This window comes from Medicago truncatula, chromosome 2, assembly GCF_003473485.1.
Source record: "Medicago truncatula cultivar Jemalong A17 chromosome 2, MtrunA17r5.0-ANR, whole genome shotgun sequence".
NCBI lineage: Eukaryota > Viridiplantae > Streptophyta > Magnoliopsida > Fabales > Fabaceae > Medicago > Medicago truncatula.
Window position 1 is genome coordinate 46,639,114 of NC_053043.1, and position 24,121 is coordinate 46,663,234.

The 24,121-nt window shown below is 32.4% G+C and overlaps 2 protein-coding genes across 8 annotated transcripts; one reads left to right on the forward strand and one right to left on the reverse strand.

Annotated features, from left to right (window-relative positions):
* Positions 1–14,685: 14,685 nt before the first annotated feature.
* On the forward strand, positions 14,686–17,276 carry LOC25487825 (phenylalanine ammonia-lyase). The gene is made up of 2 exons (XM_013609864.3): positions 14,686–15,122; positions 15,455–17,276. The coding sequence occupies exons 1-2, from the start codon at positions 14,782–14,784 to the stop codon at positions 17,214–17,216; spliced, it is 2,103 nt and encodes a 700-aa protein (XP_013465318.1). The 5' UTR covers positions 14,686–14,781; the 3' UTR covers positions 17,217–17,276.
* Positions 17,277–17,476: 200 nt separating this feature from the next.
* Positions 17,477–23,434, reverse strand: LOC25487826 (helicase protein MOM1). 7 transcript variants are annotated; one of them, XM_024775926.2, is made up of 6 exons: positions 23,122–23,434; positions 21,960–22,081; positions 21,689–21,793; positions 19,463–21,145; positions 19,079–19,263; positions 17,477–18,982 (listed from the first exon to the last, which is right to left on the reverse strand). In XM_024775926.2, exon 4 carries the CDS (start codon positions 20,718–20,720, stop codon positions 19,764–19,766), a length of 957 nt encoding a protein of 318 aa, XP_024631694.1. In that variant the 5' UTR covers positions 20,721–21,145; positions 21,689–21,793; positions 21,960–22,081; positions 23,122–23,434; the 3' UTR covers positions 17,477–18,982; positions 19,079–19,263; positions 19,463–19,763. The 7 variants fall into 6 exon arrangements, with proteins under 7 accessions (XP_024631694.1, XP_024631693.1, XP_039686773.1 ...); XM_024775925.2 differs by having other exon boundaries at positions 17,477–18,421; positions 18,850–18,982; positions 19,079–21,145; XM_039830839.1 differs by having other exon boundaries at positions 17,477–17,820; positions 17,958–18,982; positions 19,079–21,145.
* Between the last annotated feature and the right edge of the window lie 687 nt (positions 23,435–24,121).

Genomic DNA, 24,121 nt, shown 5'->3' on the forward strand with positions numbered 1-24,121 from the left:
ATGAGTTGTTTTTTTGAAGAAAAATAATTATTTTCTATCATTGACAACTAAGATAATTAAATTTTATATACCAAAAGTTTCGACGAAATAAAATTTAATTTTTAAGAATTTTTATTACTCATAACAATGAATAATGATTATTTGTTATGACAAAATGTAAATTTTGTAATATGATCCTTATAAACAATGAAATGATGGTTTTTCTTATGAAATGATGTTTTCTAAAATATAAATATTGACAAATACCTTTTTATTTCATTAAAGTGATCTTTAATTTATATATTTTATGAAACAAGAGTACCGGTACACTCAAAATTGTGAGTGTACCATAGAAGTTCCCTTATAATTAAGGACCGAGAGTGTTAGAGAGATTGTTGGTGTAAGTGTGAAACCGTAGAATATAGTAGTAATCACTTGAGACAGATTGGTATCGTGGGCATAATAGAACGCCTCTCATAATCCAAACTTTGACCTCAAGGTAAATAATATCTAGTCAAAATTGTTTCCTCCGGTAATCAAACTCAGATTCTCCTAAACAATTCCTCTTTGGCGGAGTTCATTGAATATTTGAGCCAATTGCTTGGTTCACATTATTATTATAATTATTATTATTATTATTATAGAAAATAATTTAAAAAAATTGATACTAACTTTTTATTATTATTATAGTAAATAATTTAAAAAATTAATACTAATTTTTTTAATGCATATTATAATAATATTTAATAATACTAATATTAATTATACATTTTCCTTAAAAAAATGAATTATTCATTTTTCCCTTAAAAAAATAATTATAATTTGTTACACTCCTATGTCCACTATTATAAGTTGTTTGACCAATTTTATCATGAAAAGTTGATAGCGTGGTTAATGTGTCTATTGTATTATAAATAAGGGAAATGTTAACTTGTACATTTAGGGTACAAGTTAAGAATTCCACTAATCGTAATTGTGTATTGAAAATTGTGTTAATTTATTACTCAAGTTGTTTAATACTAATTTTTCCATTAAATTCTTACTATTAATGGTATGAAATTAATGTTTAACATGTGCCCTAAGAGCACAAGTTAACATAACCCTATAAATATTATTAAATTATATTTTATTTATATATGTACTCAATCCGTTTTTAAATATAAGCAAATTTTGACTTTTAAGTTCATTCAATTAATAATGTATGTGATCTATAATATACCTCCGGTCCTTATTATAAGAAACAATTGATTTTTTTAGTTCATTGTATAAATGATGTATCTAGTCTATATTTACAATAAGATACATTATTTATTCTATGAACCTAAAAAGTCAACTTTATCTTATAATAAGGACCGGAGGGAGTATAAACACATACATCATTAATTGAATGAATCTAAAAGTTAAAATTTACTTATATTTTAAAACGGAAGGAGTATTTAATTTGACTTTTCGTATTTTTGAAGAAGTTATTTGAATTAATTAAGGGTATGTTTGAAAAAATGCACCTAATAATTTGAATAAGTGCTTATATTCAAGGATGGATGGAGTAAAGAGAGATTGTGCGTGTAGGTGTGAAACCATAAAGTCTAGTGATCACTTTTTTTTTTTTGTTACAAAGTCTAGTGATCACTTGAGACAGGATGGAATCGCCAGCATAATAGAAACGTTTAAAGTGTATAGATATAATTCACACTTTGGTCAAAAAATTCACACTTTTTTTTTTTTTTTTGTTAACTTTCTAGTTTTCAGAAAAGAGACTCTGATAATCCGAATCTTGACTAGCATTCCTCAAGAGTGGAACATATATTGATTTTACCCAATAAAAGAGTGAGTGTTAGAGAGGGTGCTCGAAAGATAGTGTTGTTAGCATTCCTCAAGTAAATAATATCATATCAAAATTGTTTCCCCCATTTATCAAACTCAGATTCTCCTGTCTAATTCGTCTTTAATGGAGTTCATTTACCGCTTGATCCAATTGATTGGTTCACATTAGTACTACTATAGAAAATAATTTAAAAAAAATTGATACTATTTTTTTTTGTTATTATTATAGAAAATAATTTAAAAGTTTGATACTAATTTTTTTTTTTTTTTTGGGTCAAGTAGCCTAGTGGCTAGAGCTCACACAATTTAATTGTGGAGAAGTGGAGTGTCCGGGGTTCGAACCCCGGCCCCTGCATATAATATGCAATATCCGTACCAACTGAGCTAAGCTCACGGGGATATACTATTTTTTTTTTACTGCATACTATAATAATATTTAAGAATACTAATATTAATTATACATTTTCCTTTTAAAAAAAATAGTAATTATACATTTTTCCCTTAAAAAATAATTATACATTTTTATACTCCTATGTCCATTATTATAAGTTTTTTGACCAATTTTATATGCATAAAAAAAAGTTGTTAACCTAGTTAACGTGTCTATTTTATTTATAAATATTTTTAAATTATATTTTATATATATGCGTATTTAATTTGACTTTTCAAATTTTAAGATAAGTTAGTAGTATTAAGGATAGGTTTGAAGAAAAAAAATGTAACTAATAATTTGAAAGTGCTTATAATTAAAGACGGAAGGAGTAAGAGAGATTGTAGGTGTAAATGTGAAACCGTAGAGTCTAATCACTTGAGACGAGTTGGAGTTACAAGGCAATAAAACGTCTCAAAGGAGTATAAAAATGTATAATTATTTTTTGACCAAATATATAATTATAAAAATGTATAATTATTTTTTGACCAATTGTTATTATTATCACACATTATTTTTTGTGTTAAACCTTTTGTTTTAGAGAAAAAAGACCCTGATGATCTTAAATTTGACTTGAAGGTAAATAATATCTGGTCAAAATCGTTTCATCTAGTAACCAAACTAAGATTTTCATGAACAATTCGTCTTTGATGAAGTTCATTAACCACTTAAATCAAATTGCTTAGTTATGAAGCCCAAATACTTCAAAATGGGTAACGTACTGTATCACATGCGTATCCTGCACCGATACCTACCCGATACGTATCGGAAGAGTATCAGATCATTAAATTTTATTTTATTTTTTAAATAATTATCCGATACTTCCCGATACGTATGAGAAGAGTACGTATCAGATAATATAAATTTTGTTTTTTTATATTATTTTGATTTCTGTTTTTTTCTTTAAAATGTAAGGGAAAAAAACATTATATTATTATAGTAGTGACAATGTTCCTTTTGGATATAGTATAACATTGATGGTGCTCTTTTTGGAATATATTGTATATGTAATTGACTAATCATCACTCTTTTAATCGTCAATATTACTTATATTTATGTTGATATTTTACGAGCCTATGATTGGTTTCTTGTGTTTGTTAATATATTTGCATATTAAAAAAATTGTTATAATTATATTCTACATTTAATTATATTATTTTTTTATTAACGTATCCCGGCCGTATCGTATCTTGATTTTTGAAATTTTTTCGTATCGGCGTATCAGTGCCGTATCGAATCTGTATCGTATCTTGTATCCGGACTTCATATCGCATTATTATTATTTGAATAAAAATTGAAACAAACGCCCCTAAAGTCTAATAACATCCAACGGAGCATTTAGAGTCATATCTAAGTTACGGTGAAGAGGACGACCGTTCTAAACCCAAAAAATTAAGTCCAAAGTTCAGGTCTCAAAATATATATATAAAAAAAAAAAAAAAGTAGGCTTAAATGCTCTTTTGGTCCTTTAAGTATTTAGTTGATATCGTTTTGGTCCCTTAACTAAAAAAAAGATTGTTTGAGTACTTTAAGTTTTTTTTTAGTCTCGTTTTGGTCCCTTCTGTTAGGTTTTCGTTAGGGTTAAAAAAATATATAAAAATAAGTTAACTCCTCCTGGACAGGTGTTACATTGTCGTTGGGTCTGAGATTTTTTTTTTTTACAAAAAAAAAAAAAAAATCTCAAAGCGAATGACAAAGTGACACGTGTCACCTTGTCCAAACGGCAATTAGAGATGGTTTTCGGATCCGCTTAAGGAGAGTGGGTTGCATGATTTGGTTTTCTTGGGCTACACCACTGTGCCTCATGCATTGCTGATGACTCTATGCAAGAGGTGGCATCCAGAGACCAACAATTTTCACATGCCCAGGGGGAGATGACTGTGACTTTGGAGGATGTCGCATGTCTAATGCATCTTCAGATTGAAGGGCGGATGTTGGGCCACCGAAAGAAGATGTTGAGACGGGAGGGAGAGGCACTACTGGTGAAGCACTTGGGTGCATCGAAGAAGGAGGCAGAGAAAATTTGCAATAAAGAGTATGGTGGGTACATTAGTTATCCAAAGTTGAAGGACTTATATACGACTAGCCTTGGTAGGGCTAACATTTTTGCAGATATAGAGGATCCAGAGGAGTTGGAGGAGTTGGAAAGGGTTAGGACTTATTGTGTGAAGTGTTACCTTCTCTACTTGGTTGGATGCTTGTTGTTTGGGGATAAAAGCAACAAACGCATCGAGTTGATCTATCTAACGAGCATGGAGGACGGCTACGCGGGGATGCGTAATTATTCGTGGGGAGGGATAACACTTGCATACCTATACAGTGAGTTAGTTGAGAGTTGTTTACTTGGAGACAGGCAGATTGGGGGAAGCATGACACTGCTCACTGTAAGAAAACTTATATTTTATTTTTTTGTTAACTATTATTTTTTTGGTTATATTTTTCATGTGTAATAATTTATAAATGTGATTTGTTTGGTTTGTGCATGCATGGTTTTTGGCGTACTTTCCTAAGTTTTATGTTGTTGATCCAAACACTAAGTATGCTGAAAACTTACAGGTTGCGGCGAGGTGGAAGCTTCAGAAGGTCATGGAGAGGGGGTCACATATAGGTCATTGCTTGATTGTATTACGTTTGATGACGTATGCTGGAGGCCGTACGAAGAGCACAGGGACTTCCAGGCTTTCGAGGAGGTATTTTGGTATTCAGGCTGGATTATGTGCGATGATCGTAGGGTGCACCGTCACTTTCCCGAGAGGGTTTTGAGGCAGTACGGATACGTCCAGACCATCCCTAGACATCTGTTGGAGGTTGTAGAGCTGTCACCGGCTGAGATTGTGTAGGCTTTTGTCGACTTCCACACTCACACGCTTAAGGCGGCCGATTGGGGTGAGCATGCAGGAGAGGAGACATGATTATGTACGATGGTACGCCATTGTGTCTCACCCTCAGATTTTGCCACTTCTTCCAAGAGATATTCTGAGGCCTCCAAATGAGGAGCAGATCAATGCAGAGCAGTGGGAGCGATACGAGGCGAGAAACTCGCTTTATACTTATGACAATGTTAGCGGCGTTGTTGCCCATGCTGATGAGTTTTTGGGTTAGGAGGTGATGAGCATGACCCCTCAGCAGTTGTATGCGGCTTTGCATGATGTTAGGCAGCAGATCGCACCGATCATTACCAGTAGGCGAGGCCAGAGGCCGAGGAGGAGGCACCAGCAGCATAAGCAGGACCAGGACCAACAAAATAGTTTGTTTTTTAGGACTTGTTTTTTACTTTTGGTATTTTCATGACATTAATTGGTTTGTATTTTGATGACATTATGTTGTTTGTATTTTGATGACATTGGTTCATTAGTTTCTTCGTTTAATAAGTGTTTGTTAACATGAGCCAATTTTGTTTTGCCAATTGAACCATTATTCGTGAAAAAAAACAGGTACATATGTTTTTTGTGTTTGAAACACATTACAGGTTCAGGAAATGAAGCTACTGCCTCTGCCTTGGCTTCAGGACGCTTCGACAGTTTACTGCTGAGGAAATCCTCGGTAGTTAAGTGTCGAGGAAATCTTCAGTAGTTAACTGCAGTCAGTTTCATATTTCCTCGGCAGTTAACTATCGAGGGGATATTTTGGTATTTTACTCGTGTTTCTCAGCCTAACAAGATGTGTCAACAACAATTTTCTTCGAACAATTCATGCATGGACCATGAGAAATTTTAAACTGGTTTGACTTTATGTCAATGTTGTAAAAACAAGAATGCAAGTGTAACACCTCTAGAATACGATTTAACTGGTTCAATTGGATAACAAATAAAAACTTTTTTTCAACTAGTAAATAAATAAAAACTTATGAACTGGTTGTAGTTATTCAACTGACTAAACAGTTCAGTCCGATCAGGTTTTTCTTCTACTAAATCATAGGTGTTTTAACTTGATTTAGTTTGGAATGGGTTCTTTATCTTTTTTATCGTATCAAAATAATTTTCTATCTTTAAAAATGATTACACCATTGAACCAAATTTTGTTCTTAGTAATACTATACTTTCCTTTTAAAAAAAATACTTAGCATGCCTTTGTTACAAATTTATATATCTGATCATTTTAAAAGACAAATATTAGTAGTTAATTTGTTGGGAGAAAGAATAAATGTTAATTTATTATTTATTAATAATAAGGATAAATCTTAGACCTCCTCCGCAAGACACTTATTCAATGTCCCAACTCATTTCACTAGATTATTCCTTCAAGGACTCCGTATTTAATCATTAAAAGATATATCGTAAAGAATATTTCGTGACTCAACCCCATAATTAGATCCTAGTTTAAAACAAACCAGGTCACAATCTTCTTATATAAAAGCTAAAAATCATGTTAATTTGGGTAGATTTGATACTACAACAATCATTATAATGTAGTTTGGAGGTTATCTTGTTTGGATGTTATCTTGATAGATCAAATATGCAATTTTCCTTTTTGAATAATCAAATAAGAACATACGTAGATAAAAATGAAGGTTGATTCAACATTGTTGATATTTTTAAACTTAAGATATCGAATCAGATTATGTTCTAGTTTCATGGATAGAGGGTAGTCACATAAGTGATTAGAAGAGAGAAGTGAAAGTATTTAGCATTTAGGTCTTTTTTTAAAAAGTTAACATATTTTTTAAAAAAGTTAAATATTTTGATTTTCAATACATTTATTATACATTTTTTTTTTATAAATATATACTACTTATGGTCCTTAACTAGTGCCCTGAAGACACTCGGTAATATTTTCCTCAGTCTTGCAGTGTGTTATTCTTTTTATTCCGATCATTTTCATTTTTACTTTTTGTATGTTAAAGAGTATCCTTAAAATATTTGTTAAAAATATTAAAACAAAATATTATCATGATAAGTAGTGAAAAAACGTATGCTTAACTTTTTATAATTTAAAAAAATGTTATTTTTAATATAAAGTTTCTGTTTTATACTTTTTTTATCAAGTGTTTTTACGCACTGTTAGCTTCTTTCTTTTTAAATTTTTACCTGCGAACATGTTAAAGGAGTAAGCTAAAAATGAATGGTAGGGCTAATGTGCCAATTTTTAATATTTTTGACATGAGGCTAGAAAAGTGTGTTGGGTAGTTGTCAAATTAATTTATTGGAGATTTGCTGAGAAAAGTAGGCGAAAGTGCTTAATAAATTTACTTGTGGGTACATTATTAAAATGGGAAAATTCGATAGTCAATTTATACGGTGAGCAATGATAATAAACACATAATTAATATGCACCAGGCAAATTGCTTGACATCCCATAGTTTCATTTTCCATACATAGTATTAGTACATGTCAATGTCAATTTGTCCATTTCCACCCACTTTTTATTTGATTAAAATATAGGTATTTATAGCATTAAAAGTTTGATATGCTTTTTCTTTATAAAAAAAGTTTGATATGTTTTTATTAAAATGTCATGTTTTTTTACAAAAGTAAATTGTCATGTTTACCGAATGCTCTAATGGTATTTGTTAAAGAAATTAAAGTTAGACATTTTGAATTGAAAACAACATCATTTATTTTCTAAAGATTAAGTACATCCTTTTCCAATACAAATTTTTTATATCTATATCTTTAAACAATGTCTTAAAAATACTTGTTAACATTTTTTTTAATAAATGATTTAATTTAATTATTTTGCTATCTTTAAGTCGTGTCTAAATTAAAATTAGTCCTATTTATTGACATGTTAATTCTTTTTGATCAACGAACACAATCATCTCATTCGATGGTCCAAAACAAATTGAAACCACATGTACAACAAAAGACTTTTGTGCAAGCTCTCAACAACTGTTGCAACACATTCCGTTGAGTCAACTACTTCAACTTTGTGTTAAAGGTGATAGAATTGCAATTACAATATCAAAAGATGAATATCTCGTTGGATTGGAAACATGCAAACAATTTGTACGGTAGAATAATTTGGTCTAAGGGTGCAACTCCATTGAGAGTAGATGCCTTGCGCACCAAACTATCGATCCTTTAGACTTTATTTGGAAAGAGGGGAATCATTTTCCATGGTAAAAACTTCTGAATTATATTTTTCATTGCTTGAAGATGTAAGAAGAAGTGTTAGAGCAATATCCTCTTTGAATTTAAACTTGGTTACTTGAAAATCTTTACTTAGAGTCGTGATTTTAACCCTAATGTGCAACAACAATCAACAACTTACTCAAGTGTGGGATCAAAACGATGGATTGTCACATATATATTGGAGATCTGCTATATTGTTTTCTACAGCTAGCAGTATCAGTACACCTATTTGTGTGGATGAAACAACCAACAAATCTATGTTTGATAAATCTTTTGGCCATTTTGTTAGAGTTTTGATTGATACGAACCTTACGACAAGAATCAGATATAAAATTCTAGTTGAAAGGAGGGGCTCTCCTTCTTTTTTATTTGTTTAATTAGATTATGAAAATCTAACTAATTTAGCAAAATTATTGATCGTTGCATTGATTACGGCAAGATCGATAAAGATCATGTGAATAATGATGATGTTGAGGCTAACCTCAAAATAAAACCGATGAGGCAAAATCAAAGGAGGGTTAACACAAGGTAATGTAAGAGATGCTGCAATTATCAATTTAGAGAGTTCAACATTCAAATATCTAACTACCAATAAAGAAACAAAGGCTTAATTGAACTCCATGTCCTTTAACTTAATTCTTTTTTTAAAATTGGTTTTATAATTTTTAAAAGTTGTAATTTGGTCCTTTATATGTGTTTAAGTCGGTCAATTTGGTCCTATTTCATTAATTTTAACTCCCTAAAAAAGGAGACCGTTAGATAAAGGAGGTCCATCGGATTTAACGGTGTATCATCAATACCTAATTTATTCTACTTTTCTTCATCTTCTTCTCACATCTTCATCTTCACACAACATTCATCAATCTTCATCATCTTCATAAAAAACCCAATTTTTTTTCTTTAAAAAATTATCATTAAAACTTTAAAAAAAAACGACATAATTAAACAGTTAAATCTAAAATTAACACAACCACCATCAACTAACTCACAATAAATCAAATCCATCATCTTCAACCACAAACTCAATTCAAAACTAACACCCTTTTTTTCACCTTCAATGGCGTCAATTCTTTTATGAACAAAGAAAACAAACAACAAATAGATCACAGTCGCACAAATACAAAACCTTCTGGAAACCCTCATTTTATTTCAACGTTAAAATCAGTTTTAAAAGTTACTTGGATCAGATAGTGTTAGTGGAGACTTTGAAAATGAAATTGCGTAGATCATGATCCAGCTTCCAATCCCCTTACCATTCCAAAACTTCCACAAACACCATAAATCCAGATTCCTTTCAATTTTCATTTTAAAGTTGTGTGGTATACATGAGATATTGTATTTGCCGTAATTTCAAAATAAGTATTGAGTTAAGAGTTGGTTATCTTTAATTATCTTATTTCATTATATGAAAACATGATTTTAACATTCACAACTTTAAAGGGAAAACTTGTGCAAGTTCTTTCATTAATGATTTTGCAATTTTGTCACTGGATGCAAAACCATATGTGAGAGAAGAAACAACAACGCCATAGCAAGAGATCTTGAAGAAGGCATTTGGTGTTCAATCCGGAGAGAACAATCGTCATCAACAATAGAGGATAACAGCAAATCATCAAACCAATCTCTGCATTTAACGTTGTCGCATTAGTAGAAGCCACTGCCATATTCGATACCAGCATCGTCTTTCATTTTCTCGCTCGAATACATCTACACACGGAGGAAATTCAGACACCCTCTTGTCAGGCTGGGATCAACCAGCCCCTAAGACTCTTCATCATCAACTTCATCTTTGTCGTTCCTTCACGTTCTCCACAACGGGAGTGTTGTCCTCCTACGCCCTGGATCTCTTATTTCTAGTCAAAATAAAAACCTAACCTGTAAAAAAATGCTACAGAATAATATAATGAATACTAAGTTCTAACTAAAAATTCTACTAAGCCATCTTTCATTCATTCAATGATATGCTGTATTATGAACAAGAACAACGATATATATTACTATTATATGGACATGGTAAACACAAAAGATTATATATATATATATATATATATATATATATATATATATATATATTTTATTTTTTTATTTTTTTCTTCCAAAAAAAGTAGCTAGCAAAGTGCTATGCTACCAGAAAAATATATTAAAAGATGGAGAAACAGAAAGCGGAGGGGGATCAAACCAAGACCTCCCTAGTAATTTACAAACCTATAATTAGGTAACCCTAATTTTTTTTGCCCAAAAGAAGAATTAATACAAGAAGGTTTCTCCAACCAAACTATAGGCACATCAGAGTTTAACCCTACATTAGCTAAAATATCAGCACACTGATTTCCTTCCCTAAAAATGTGAGATACAATAAAGTTCATGGAGAGGACAGTATGTAGGCAGTATATATATATATATATATATATATATATATATATATATATATATATTATTTAAACAATGATATTTTATTATTGGTGACAACTAGACTACCCATGAAAGAATGATGTGTAATTTACCTCAACCAATACACATAAGCATATATTCATGAACTATCTTGACCCCACAAATAAATTGCTCATTTTCATTGGTTGGTGGGTAAACTATCCACCATTCTTCAAAGGTAATTTAGAAAAAACCTTTATTATTTTTAACATCAAACTTTCAGAAAATAAAGTCAGTAGTATATATTTTCTGATAAAAGTTAAACTTATATGTTATTACCTCCATCCTTAATTATAAGAACCCTTGAAAAAAATTTGTCCCTTTTTATAAGACTCATTTGATATTTCCAAGTACATTAATTATTTCTTTACCGGCATACCCTTATTTATTTTGCATCTTTTTTTTTCCGATCAACAATAAATATTATGTTGAAAACATAAATTAACTCTCTCTTTTAAGGATAAAATTATAAAAACAATAGTAATTATATACAAATTTAATATTACAACCAACTTTCTTAATCTCCATCATTTTTGCAAAAGACTCCTATAATTAGGGACGGAGGTAGTATAATTTTGGGTTAATGTTACGCACCCTTATTTATTTTTCATCTTTTTCTTCAATCAACAATAAATATTATGTTGAAAAGATAAATTAGCCATCTCTATTAAGGATAAAATTGGAAAAACAATATTCCCCCATTTTAAAATGAGTGTCGTTTCAAACTTATATGTTATTGCTTTAACAAGTGCAATATTGCACAATAGGTTGGATCCCCACTCCTACTTATCATGTTCATGTGTAACGAGGAATTCAAAAGTCACCTAATTTTTCTAAAAAATACTTGAAGATTTGTTAATTTTATTATAAAAGTGAAGACTTAAATGCACTTTGATCTCTCAATTTTTGTTTTTTTTTTTATAAATGAAATTTTGATCCCCATTTTGTAAATTAGATTTATGGTCCCCCAATCATATTTTAAGATAATTTTTGCAAATGAAACTTATTCATTAATGATATGACATAGCTTACATAACCTCATTGAATAATATAAAAAAATAAAAAAAAACATTATAACGTTGTCACATCATTAATGAATAAACTACATCAGTAAAAAATGATCTAAAAATGAGACGAGCGATGAAAGTTCAGACAAAGTTAAACACCATAAGTAAAAAATGATCTAAATATATTTTGTTTTATTCTTAAAAGAATTAGATTTTTGTATAAGAACGAAATTAAACACCAAACTTTAAAGAAAGAGTAAGAATAGAATTAATCAACAAAAAAAATAGAGTTAAAGATTCATAAAGTAAGTGGGAAAAAAATAATTACAATGTGTTTTTTTCACTCGTTCATTTTCGGTTCTCTCCTTCTTCCTCTTTGATCCTAAATTCTCAATTTATAGTCACACACTCAGACTCCTCAGTCCTCTCCATGCAGCAAGCCATTGTGACAAACTGAAAATGAGATAAAAATGAGCATTGAATTCTTGTTTGTTGTTTGTAAGATGACAAAGAAGGAATGGTCAGACTTAGTTTTATGATTACTTGTGTAGTTGGTGAAATTTGGGGTTTTATTAGGAAAAAGAAAGATAAACGCTGAAGATCACTGTCAGAAAATGAAAAATAAATTTTCTTTTTATTCTATTTTGTTTATTTTCATATTTTGCAATAAAGGTACTTTGGACTCCCCTAGAAAAAATGTACTTTGGACAACTATTTAAATATTGAAAATGATTAAGAGTGGTAGTATTATAGAACTTAATGTAAAAAATTTATTTCGTAAGTTATGCATTCGATTTTTTAAATTTTTAAATTTATTTTCCTTTCAAAAAAGTTATATTTCTAATACAAAATTTCTACTTTTTAATTCCTTAACATAGTTTTTTTTTTTTTGACAAATGGGATTATGAATTTTATTAAAGTTAATAACATTATTATTAACAATAGTTAATAATATTTTTATTGTTAAACTATCATATACATTTTCTTACACCACTAATTCAGTGTAAGCTAGCTTTGTAGATGAAGCATATAAATAAATTTGAGTTTTGGTACATAATGTTGTCCGCATTGAAAACTGGTGGTGTCACAGTTGAATTAAATGAAGTTCACAATGTTCTAATTGAAGTGATCAACTTTTATGAACAAAAGAACTTGGTAAACAAATATTGATTATACTCTTGTCAAAAAAAAAAAAAAATATTGATTATACAATGTGATTGATGAAGCATTATTATAAGACAAAGTTCGCATCCTCGTGAGCTTAGCTCAGTTAATAAGAACAATGCATAATATATGCAATGTTCGATGTTCAAACCCCAGACAACACCAAAAAATAAGACAAAGTTCGCATGCATGTGTATTAATACTAACATTATTAATTTAATAAAAAAAATTGCATCCTAACATATTTTAACCGAATTGTTTGTATGCAATATACTTCATCAAATTATTGCTCAAGGTTGAAGGTAACTAATGATCAATACATTGAAGAGATATATAGAGAGAGAGAGAGAGAAACAAAAGATGTTCGTGGAGAAGAGAACTTTGAATCCTAATTAAGTTGGATTGTGTTGTGTGTGCCTTTGACAAATCAAATGATCAATACTTGATGATCATTGAATAATTAAAAAAATTCTGTACAAAGACATAAAGAAAGAAGAAAAGAATGGAAAAACCACTAGACCAAGTTCTCAAGACTCGGCTATATTGAAGAAGACAAATTCTTTTGGCATCATTTATAAATAATTCGAATTATAATATTTAACATGTTTTCACACCTTTTGAATTATATCATTCGAAATGTAGTAGGCGTGCAAGAAGTTAGTAGAGTGGAATAAAAAGTTGTCATCGAAGAATTATAGAGGATTCAAGAATCAAAACAAATGTGGATCCATGGACGAGGTAGGGGAGGAAGAAATGTTGGCCATTGAAATGAAGAGGAATTAAGTCATTCATCATCAAGAAACGTGGAAGAGAAGAGGAAGAAGACATGGCTATTATTATCATAATCATAATGCTTATAACAGTGATAAATTTGGTCATTTTTCATGGGAATGTCGTAGTGCTCATATACCACTAAAAATTCACCATGTAGCAACCAGTTTAATGACCGAGTTATTTCAGTCACCATAGAGACCAAATAAGTCTGTGATCGATTTGTGAAATGACTCTAAACCACTAGTAGCTAATGTGGCATATGCCAAGGAATACAATGCTTACCCTAAACCCTAAACCCTAAAATTCACTTAAGCAAAATGCTTAGCATATGGCTTTGATAAATATACAAAATTATTTCTATAAATAAATATTGGCTAAATTTTCAGACTTTCTTTAATTCCGATAAATTTTTCAAAATCCAACTCGTCTAAAGTATTTCGTATACAAATTATACAAGTCAAGGTAAAAAAAAAAAGCACAGATTATATATTAATTGAACCAAGTGATAATGAGTTTCTCTTTTGATGAATCGGTCAAGAGAAACCGAATTCGATTCTTGATGGAAACAATTCTTGATCAAACTTTATTCTTATCGATCGAACTCCGAATTACTAAGACCCCTCTTCCATAAGAAAAGGAGGTTAACACAAAAAAAAAAAAAAAAACTTATATATTAATTACATTTGTCTTTTGTAGGCAAGAACAATTAATATTATAAAAAAATGAAAAGAAAGAGAGACAGTATTTTTCGTGTGTAACAAAATTCAGTAAATTTCACGTTCCCCTGAATTTAAGGGCAAGTCCCCGAGGAAATGGACAGCAAGCCAGTTATGTAAGCACATTATATATGAATGAGTCTTTGTTTTCATTCATTATTTCTTTTTGTAATGTTACTATGCTGAGATTAGGAAATTCATCTATATAACTCATGCATTCATTCACATTACATGTACAGATATATAAATACATATATTAATCATATGTTCTAACATACCATAGTCCATACACATACCAAAACTCAATTAAACCTTGTTTCTTCTTTCAAATATTTTTTTCTAATCATTCATTCATATATTTCATCATATCATATACAATAAATATAATGTTACGACGTGACCAGGATCCATTAAAGTGGGATGAGGCGGCGGAGGCGTTGAAGGGAAGCCATTTTGAGGAAGTGAAGAGGATGGTGGAGGATTACAGGAAGGAGGTGGTAAGGGTGGGAGGAGAGACACTGAGGGTGGGGGAGGTAGTGGCGGTCGCAGAGAGGTTGGCGGCCGTAGAGCTGAATGAGCAGGCAAGGGTTAGAGTTAAGGAGAGTAGTGAGTGGGTGATGGAGAGTATCAATAAAGGTACTGATTTTTATGGTGTCACTACTGGCTTTGGTTCAACATCCCATAGAAGAACTAACCAAGGTCATGCACTTCAAACTGAGCTCATTAGGTAGGTACTCAATTTTCTATCCCATACTACATAATTTAAGAGTAAAGACTCATTTTAATATTTTAGAGAAGATTTATTTTGGGTGTAAAATTTATAACTAGGAATTAATGTGTCTGAACTGGTAATTTTAAAAGACTATTCTATCGATATTTTTTTGTTACGAGAGATTAAATTAGATACCGTATTTTTTCATAGACTAAAATAGGTATTTGTTCTTATTTAAAGCTATCGGTGCGAAGTCAAGTGCGAGATGCAATCAATAAATTGAATCATGGCCTAATAGTACTATGGAAACATTTTTCATGTAAATTGTGATTCTTTGTTTGTGACAGGTTTTTGAATGCTGGAATTTTTGGTAATGGAACAGAACAATGCCATACATTGCCACAAAATGCAACAAGAGCTGCAATGTTAGTAAGAATCAACACACTCCTTCAAGGCTACTCAGGAATCAGATATGAAATGCTAGAAGCCATTACAAAACTTCTCAACCACAACATTACACCATGTTTACCTTTGCGCGGATCAATTTCCGCCTCAGGTGACTTGATTCCATTTTCTTACATAGCTTCACTTTTAACTGGCAGGCCTAATTCAAAAGCTATTAATGGATCCAATGGTGAAACCCTAAATGCTGCAGAAGCTTTTAATTTAGCTGATATAGGTGAAGAATTCTTCAAGTTGCAACCTAAAGAAGGTCTTGCACTTGTTAATGGAACTGGTGTTGGTGCTGGTTTAGCTTCTATAGTTCTATTTGATGCTAATATCTTAACTGTTTTATCTGAAATTATGTCAGCGATTTTCGCTGAAGTTATGCAAGGAAAGCCAGAGTTTACAGATCATTTAACACATAAATTGAAACATCATCCTGGTCAAATTGAAGCTGCAGCCTTGATGGAACATATTTTGCATAAAAGTGCCTGTGTTCATGCCGCAACGAAATCGCATGAGATAGATTTTCATAGAAAGCCTAAACAAGATAGATATGCACTTAGGACTTCACCGCAATGGTTAGGTCCACAAATTGAAGTTATTAGGTATTCAACAAAATCAATTGAGAGAGAGATTAATTCTGTGAATGATAATCCTTTGATTGATGTGAAAAGGAACAAAGCTTTGCATGGTGGAAACTTTCAAGGTACACCAATTGGTGTTTCTATGGATAATACAAGATTAGCTTTGGCTGCTATTGGAAAGTTACTTTTTGCTCAAATGTCTGAGTTGGTTAATGATTTTTACAACAATGGTTTGCCTTCAAATCTCTCGGGTGGTAAATGTTTAAGCTTGGATTATGGACTTAAAGGCGGTGAGATAGCGATGGCTGCATATTGTTCTGAGCTTCAGTTTTTAGCTAACCCTGTTACTAATCATGTCCAAAGCGCTGAACAGCATAATCAAGATGTTAATTCACTTGGATTAATCTCTGCAAGGAAAACAGCAGAAGCTGTTGAGATATTAAAGCTTATGTGTTCAACTTACTTGATTGCTTTATGTCAAGCAATAGATTTGAGGTATTTGGAGGAGAATCTAAAGATCACAGTTAAGAAAAGACTGAGTCAAGTGGCTAGAAAAATCTTAAATGTTGGAGTCAATGGTGAGATTCATCATTATATGTCTTGTGAGCAAGATTTGCTTAAAGTGGTTGATTGTGAATATGTTTTTACATATATTGATGACCCTTGTATGGACACATACCCACTTATGCAAAAACTAAGGCAAGTGCTTGTGGAACATGCATTGAGGAGTAGTAATAATGGTTTGAAAAATATAAATGCTTCTATGTTCCTTAAGATAGGTGCATTTGAGGAGGAACTAAAAAGGGTCTTGCCAAAAGATGTTGAATTTACAAGAAGTGCTTTTGAAAAAGGGATTTTAGCAAGTCCTAACAAAATCAAGGAATGCAGGTCTTATCCATTGTATAAGTTTGTTAGAGAGGAATTGGGGATTGAATTTTTAACTGGTGAGAAAATTAAATCACCAGGAGAAGATTTTGATAAAGTTTTGAATGCAATTACTCTTGGAAAGATAATTGATCCAATGTTTGAATGCCTTAAGGATTGGGATGGTACTCCCCTTCCTATAGAATTTCATTAGTACAATGTTTTACTAGTATTGCAATGTATTTATCCTGTAAGGTAATAGGTATGCACAGTGGTTTCCTTTTGCTTAAGAGAAAGGAAATGTGTTAATATCATGTGTTTTAATATAGAATTTTATTTATGTATATTAAGAAATTCAAACAAAAAAGAAATCATAACCAGATTCAATTACTGCACAAGTATATGTTTCTGCGATCATTCACATAGGGTATAGATAACAATATAGATCACTGAATAGCCAAGTTCACGAGCCAGTTCCGATGAAAATCAGACAGAATTTTGATTACTTTTTTTTTACAAAAGTCACCTCATATTGTTAATTAATAATAATTTGTTAGATGAATATCAGAATATCAATGAGCTAAAGAAGAAGCTACCCTTGATTACCTATATGCATTTTACTCTCAATAATTAGAGCAAACAGTTAGCCCAGCAAACAAAATAAATTCAAGACACTTCCATCAGCCTCAATATAACCTCCAAACTAAACAAAGCTATATCATGGTCAGGTGTTAGGACAATTGTCTGGTCACTCATCATCTGAATAACATGCTAAATTCGGAAATGCAGCTTGATGCGACGAGGTAGCCACCATGTTACTGCAATTAGGCCCAAATCCGAATAAGTTAGCAGGAGCCACATCTGACAAACGGGAAATAACGTTCGGGGATGTTATAGTAGATTGATTGCTAACATTCCCAAGTAACCAGAGACAGGTAAGTTAGGAGAGGCTAACCTGCCTGCACTATCAGGCTGGCGTCCCATTTTGTGGATCAGACTGATAGCATGGCGGTCTTTGCCAGAGTGAGACATGAGCATACGAGGGAGAAGGTGCTCGAAGATTACTAGGTGCTGTCTGACTTGGAATCCCGCGTTGAAGAGGATTGAAATTGGAAGGTGGAACAGATATTGAGGGTCTAGAAGAACGGAGATGTGGTGCTGGTGCATGTAACTCAACACCTTGAATATCTTGGGCAATTGAAGACCTAGTGGTGTTTATTAGAGGTGGTCTTCCAGAGACACCGGAGAAAGTTCTTGACATATTGTAACCAGGTGGTAACATATGTTGCGAGTTAGGAGCAATGGAGGGACTTGGCAAACTGGTCGAAGGAGGCTCACCGGAAGAAGAACCAGAAACCAAGAATGGTCGAATAGCAACTTGTTGTCTCGAAAGTTGATGCAACTGCTGCGGAAATGAATCTGAAATCAAGATAGTGGTTAGAAAAATACTCGAAATAGAAAACTCGGTGCTACAAGCTATCCATATTTAGTGATTTGTATGCCTGCTAATAAATAGAATACATAAACAAAGATATGAATGCGAAATAACCATGCATAAGAGTACAGATTTAAGTATGTAAATTTGTCGCCCTATCCCAATGTTAGAGTGATCTAAACAACTGAAAACAATAATACCACAGAACTACTGAAACAATCCGTATATGATTAATTTTTCAAAAACTGCACACGTATAATTTAGTTTAAAAATTGCCCTAGGAAAAGATAAATAAGCGCAAGGCAAGAACTCTCCTCAAAACCTTAGAAGTATCTGCCAACTCAGGCTTAGGTTCAAACTTGACCAGTTGACAAAAAAAAACACAACGGCAAGGAAAAATAAATAAACCAACACGAAATCTAGTTGGAAAGGAGCTGAAATGAAATTTAGCTTCTGTAATCAACTTCAATCTCCTGAAGTTTGACATCATATTTTCTCCGAAGCTCCGCTAATTCCTTTTCAAAATCAGATTTCAACTGCAATTTCTGCTCCAACCAGAATAATATTTTAGTAATCAGAAAAGATAGAAACCTAGAATAAGTATCATGAGAGTAAGGTATATGAGTAAACTAGAAACTAACCATGTCTTCATTGTTTTTCGATGTTTTCTCTATTATTTTTTGTATTCTTTTGAATTCAATATCATGGGACAAATGTGGAAGTCTTCTGGAAGGTGAAGGGGTTTTAGATTGGATAGGATGACTTTTCATCGCCAAAGGAATTGAAAAATTTCTTGGGTTGGCAGACTGTGCTCTTACTCTGCTGGCTGTAAGCAAATCAAGATTTGAATTTAAGTGTGATTGCCCAACATCTTTATTTGGAACCACAGAAGATTGCTCAGAATGATTAGCGGGGAGACCGCATATACTATTCAGCTGATGTTCATCTTCAGTTGCTAAATGAACATTAGACAAACCCGACATAACCAAGTTGGAAGAGAGCTCTGCATGAGCTAATTGATTCACCTGATTTGAAGGCACTGTGATTTGATTGGCTGGTACAATATCAGATGAACTAGAGGCCAGTTGAATTTGTTCAGAAGAATTTTGCATTTCCCCATCTGAATCCTTGTCAGCAGCGGACTCCACAGACGGCAATTGTTTCCCATGTCCTAGAGGCTCCATGACATTAACTGAAGTCACTATAGCATTTGTGGTACTATTATCTACCAGCGTAGCTGCCGTAGCATTTGTTGAAGGCCCAATACCCTTGTCACAATCACCCACTGCATGACTATTTTCTGGCACTATAAAAGGAACATCTCCATCAGGTATTTGTTGTTCCAAAGGTGGATTTGAAAGGGAAATTTTTATCATGACAGCTGGTTGAACAATCAGCTTGACAAGGCTTTAATGATAAAACACCATCTAAAACTGGCGCATCTATTGAACCTCTGTCAGATATTTGATCAATAGATGAAGGAGGGTTCAGATGAGTTGCATTCTGCAGCAGACAATCAGTAACACTGTCAGTCACAGGCATTTCAACTTGAACATGTATTTCTGATACACACATAGAGTCCCCTTCATTGTTAGTTTCTTGCACTTCAACAAGAATTTTCCCTTCAGGTATGCTTGATGAAACTCCATCAGAACATTGGTGCTCTAGATGTGTGGCATTCTCACAATCTGGCAAGCACGTGTTACCTAAACTAGGCATCTCACAACCATCTTGAGAACCATGGCCAAACTTTGCACACCTATTATCTTCATCTGTCATGCTTGTAGCAACATCAGAATTCTGCTCTCTGGAATGGGAATGTTTAGAGATAATGATTTCCTGACTGACATATTGATTTTCAGTTGCATTATGGTCCTCACTTCCAGAGACTGGTTGATCATTTGAAACCAAGATGTCCATTTCATTAGCCCTGTCATATTTGACCAGAGAATTTTGTAGTAGAACTGTTTTACTAACTGAAGGAGAATTGGTTTCAGTAACCATATCCCCAGCCTCTATCATGGATTCAACCACATTATCACACATCTGCAAGTAATCAATCCCAGTCCCAGGTTCCTTTGAAGCAACCATGTTTCGTAATTCATTCTTTGCCCAAGACTTCACTTCTTCCACCCAAGTGGCCTCCCAGTCTTGAATCTTTAGTATAAGAGCTGATTGTTTGTCCTCGAGTTCCTTGAGACTTGCTTCATGCTGACATTTCAGTTCTTCAATCCTTTTTTGATGGTCAATATTCAAAATATTGACTGTTTCAGTTCTCGCCATCTCATTAGGAGAGCAGGATCGAGTCACTACTAACTGTATTTTCTCTCCAGTTCAGCCTTTTCATCTTCATTCATCACTCTCAGCCTATGTTTCTCTTCTTGGTGCATAAGGCGTATCTTACTCAGAATTTTTTCTCACTTTTTCTGAATTTTTCTAATGCTTTTGGACAAATCTATGTTGAATAATTCAACCTCCCGTGCCACTTCTAAACATGAAATTCCGTTCAATGATTTAGAAGCTTTTGGAGAAGAAGTATCATTATAAGTGCCTGTACGATATACAAATATTTTCTTTAAACACCGCAGCAAGGAATACCTGTGGTCCACATCTGTTTGGTTACAGTCAAAATTCAAATACTGTTTTGCAAGAGTAAGAGAAGCCTTGTGCTCAACTTTGTGCCTTAGCAAAGAAGCAGCAGTCCAAATCTGAAATTTGCACAATACAAGGAGGGGAATATCAGTCATGCTTAGAAATGCTAAATGCAATTATTGAATATGTGCACCTGCATGAGGTAGGAAACAAATTCATGTAATACTTCACAAGCCTATTTTACATGCACAGACAAGAATCTCAGCAGAAACAAAAATTTCAAGGCATGCATGCAGTTGAGTAGTCAGATCAAGTACAAACAAAAAATGGCTTTGATGGGTGGCTCTGAACAGAAAAATGTCAAATGTGTGAAAAATAAACAAATTAATTATTAGATTTTCCCAAAAATAAATAAATAAAATAAAGCACAAAATACACAAAATTAGGAAGGCTAAATAGGATACAGCGAAATCAAATTCAGAAAATACTACTGCATGAAAGGAAAAGGTAGCCAAATTGTGCAAGAGTCACATATGACACATACTATGGAAACAATCAAGAATAAACAAACAGAAGTCCAAATTTATTTAAGAAAGCATAAACTATATTAGAAAGAAGGATGTGAGAGAGAAGGGGTGATATGCAAGAAATATTCTGACCAGAGATATTTGAAAAGCCTGTAATATTGACACGGATTCCATATTGAAGTGGTGATTGTTCATAACATACTCAAGAAAGTTGTCAACCATAGTCTTGACATTATCCTGCATTACAAATATATGTCACAATAACATCAAACTCCGACTTACAATAGAGCTCAGATTTCATTAGCACAAACAATCTGGTTATTAGAATGCAATCTTGTCAAGGACCAAAGTATGAAAACTAACAGCAAGTAAAACTTAACAAAGAGAAAAACATGCTGCATACTGGAAGAAGAAGAACTTCGCAGAGCTTTGTCATCTGTGGCTTCAGCGAAACATGTAAGCCCCTCGACTCATTATGCACTCTGCCGTTTTTCTCAGATTCAACATCATTACCCTGAGATTTATCTGGCATTTGATCAAGCAAACAAAGTATCAATATATATGTATCATGTGTCATGTCACTAAGCTAGTTGCTGACATGGCATACAGCTGCCAAGTTAGTTACACTACAAAGCTGTCACTAGGCGAAGTTTGTTAACAGTTTGATCTACTATATAAAGCAATGTCATTGTAATCATAAATTATTCAACTAATTCTAAGAGATTGATCATTGAAATGGAATGAATCTTACTGTTAGTTATCCTCATTAAGGGCCTGTTGGTTACTACTCAAAATCAATGTAATTTTGATAGAAATAAATTAGAATGTATAGAAAAAGCTGATTTATGTTTGTTTACAATAATAAAAATTATTTTTTAAAAGTACTCCATCCATCCCACAATGACTGATCCAGTTGACTATTTCACACATGCCAATGCATAATTTTGACATTTAATATCTTTAATTATTTAAAAGCAAATATTATAAAAATTTGATATTTTGAAAATATTCATCAAGAAAAATCTAACGCAACTTATATGCTACCATTTCTCTTTATAAATTAGTAGAAAAATATGGTTAAAGTATGTAATGCGAATACTGCACATAGCAAAACTGGGTCACTCATTGTAGGATGGAGGAAACAATTTTTAACTTGTGGGATACAATAACATAGAAATGCCTATTTTCTTCAAAACTACACTAAATAAATAAAAACATCTTAAAAAAATAAATTTAAATACAATAGGATTTAATGATAATTCTTAAGTAATCAAGTGATTAATGAGCTCCCACTACCCACTAGGATGAATATTTGGAGAACCTGGGTTCGATTCCTTGTGTAAACAATTATTGACCGGGATTTATTTACCTCTCGGTCAAACTCTGAATTATTATTAAGGCCCCTTCCTTTATAAACCGGAGGGTTAACACAAAAAATTATTAATAATGTTTCATATATTATTATAATCTTCAAACGTATTCATCCTCACAAAATAAGCTAAAACAAATTATCAATCTAACAATAAAGGTAATAACAAAGTTTAACTGAGAAAGCAGCAACTAACCTGCCTTGATTCCAGATTTGGATGAAGGCTGATCATCAACATTATTGTTGCTGATATTCATGTGCTCCTTTGCTTTTCCTTTTATCTTGTCATTGTTTTGTAGGTGCAATGTTTTATAATGGGTTTTGTGTCCTCTACCTACATCAATCCCTTCCTCCATTGTGACTAATTTTGAGTACTAAGATTGATATGAAATTTCTATCTCTATCACACTTTTATTGTGACAAAACAAAAGAAAGTAGTTGTTGTAAGTAAGTACTACGAAGGAGTGTGTGTGTGGGGGAATAACAAACTGGAAAAACCTTTCAAAAAAAAAAACACAAACTGGGAAAAAAGAAGAAAGAAAAAAAAAGGGAATGGACCACATGTTAAACATACCCAAAAATGGAAAAAAAAGTCTCACCTTTATTTTTTTTTTTTTTTTAAATTTCAATTAATTGTGGGTCCTAACAAAACAAGAGTTCTCAAAATTGTCATTAAGAAGAAGAGAAAGAGATCGATAGTGAGTAATTAATTGTTGGCTTAATTTGATATTTGGTCCTCTAATTAATTTGTTGTTTTCATTTTGGTCTCATAAGTTCTAAAATCAACGATTTGGTCCCTTTGCTTTTGCCCCGTCAGTCAATATGGTCCCTTCTGTCAAATGCTTCTATTTCCCGTTAGTTCTTGCACACGTGGACGATCCTATGTGGCTACACCGTGGCACATATATAAGGCATTGCTCATATCAGAACACCCAAAATTAGGGTTCTAAGCAAATGAATCGCGCCTCTCTCTCTCTTTCACTTCACTCTCTCTCTGAAATCCAGAATTAAAATCTCAAATTCAGAATCCTTCAATTCGAAGCTGAAGCAATCGTTTGGGTCAATCATCTCTGCGTTTTTCCTTCAATTGAAACCCCAAATTCGAAGCAATCCTATTGTATTCGAATCTAAGAAATGTCAAATCATTTGGGTCAATCAGCTATGTCTGTAGGTTCGAATTTGAGAAAGAGAGCAAT

What these genes read in the sequence shown, in the direction of transcription:
- LOC25487825 (XM_013609864.3), top strand. Translation starts at nt 14,782, where the DNA reads ATGTTACGACGTGACCAGGATCCATTAAAGTGGGATGAGGCGGCGGAG. An exon ending in CTTCAAACTGAGCTCATTAG is followed by an intron (nt 15,123 to 15,454) that starts GTAGGTACTCAA and finishes TGTTTGTGACAG; the next exon opens with GTTTTTGAATGCTGGAATTT.
- LOC25487826 (XM_039830841.1), bottom strand. Translation starts at nt 20,720, where the DNA reads ATGGCGAGAACTGAAACAGTCAATATTTTGAATATTGACCATCAAAAA.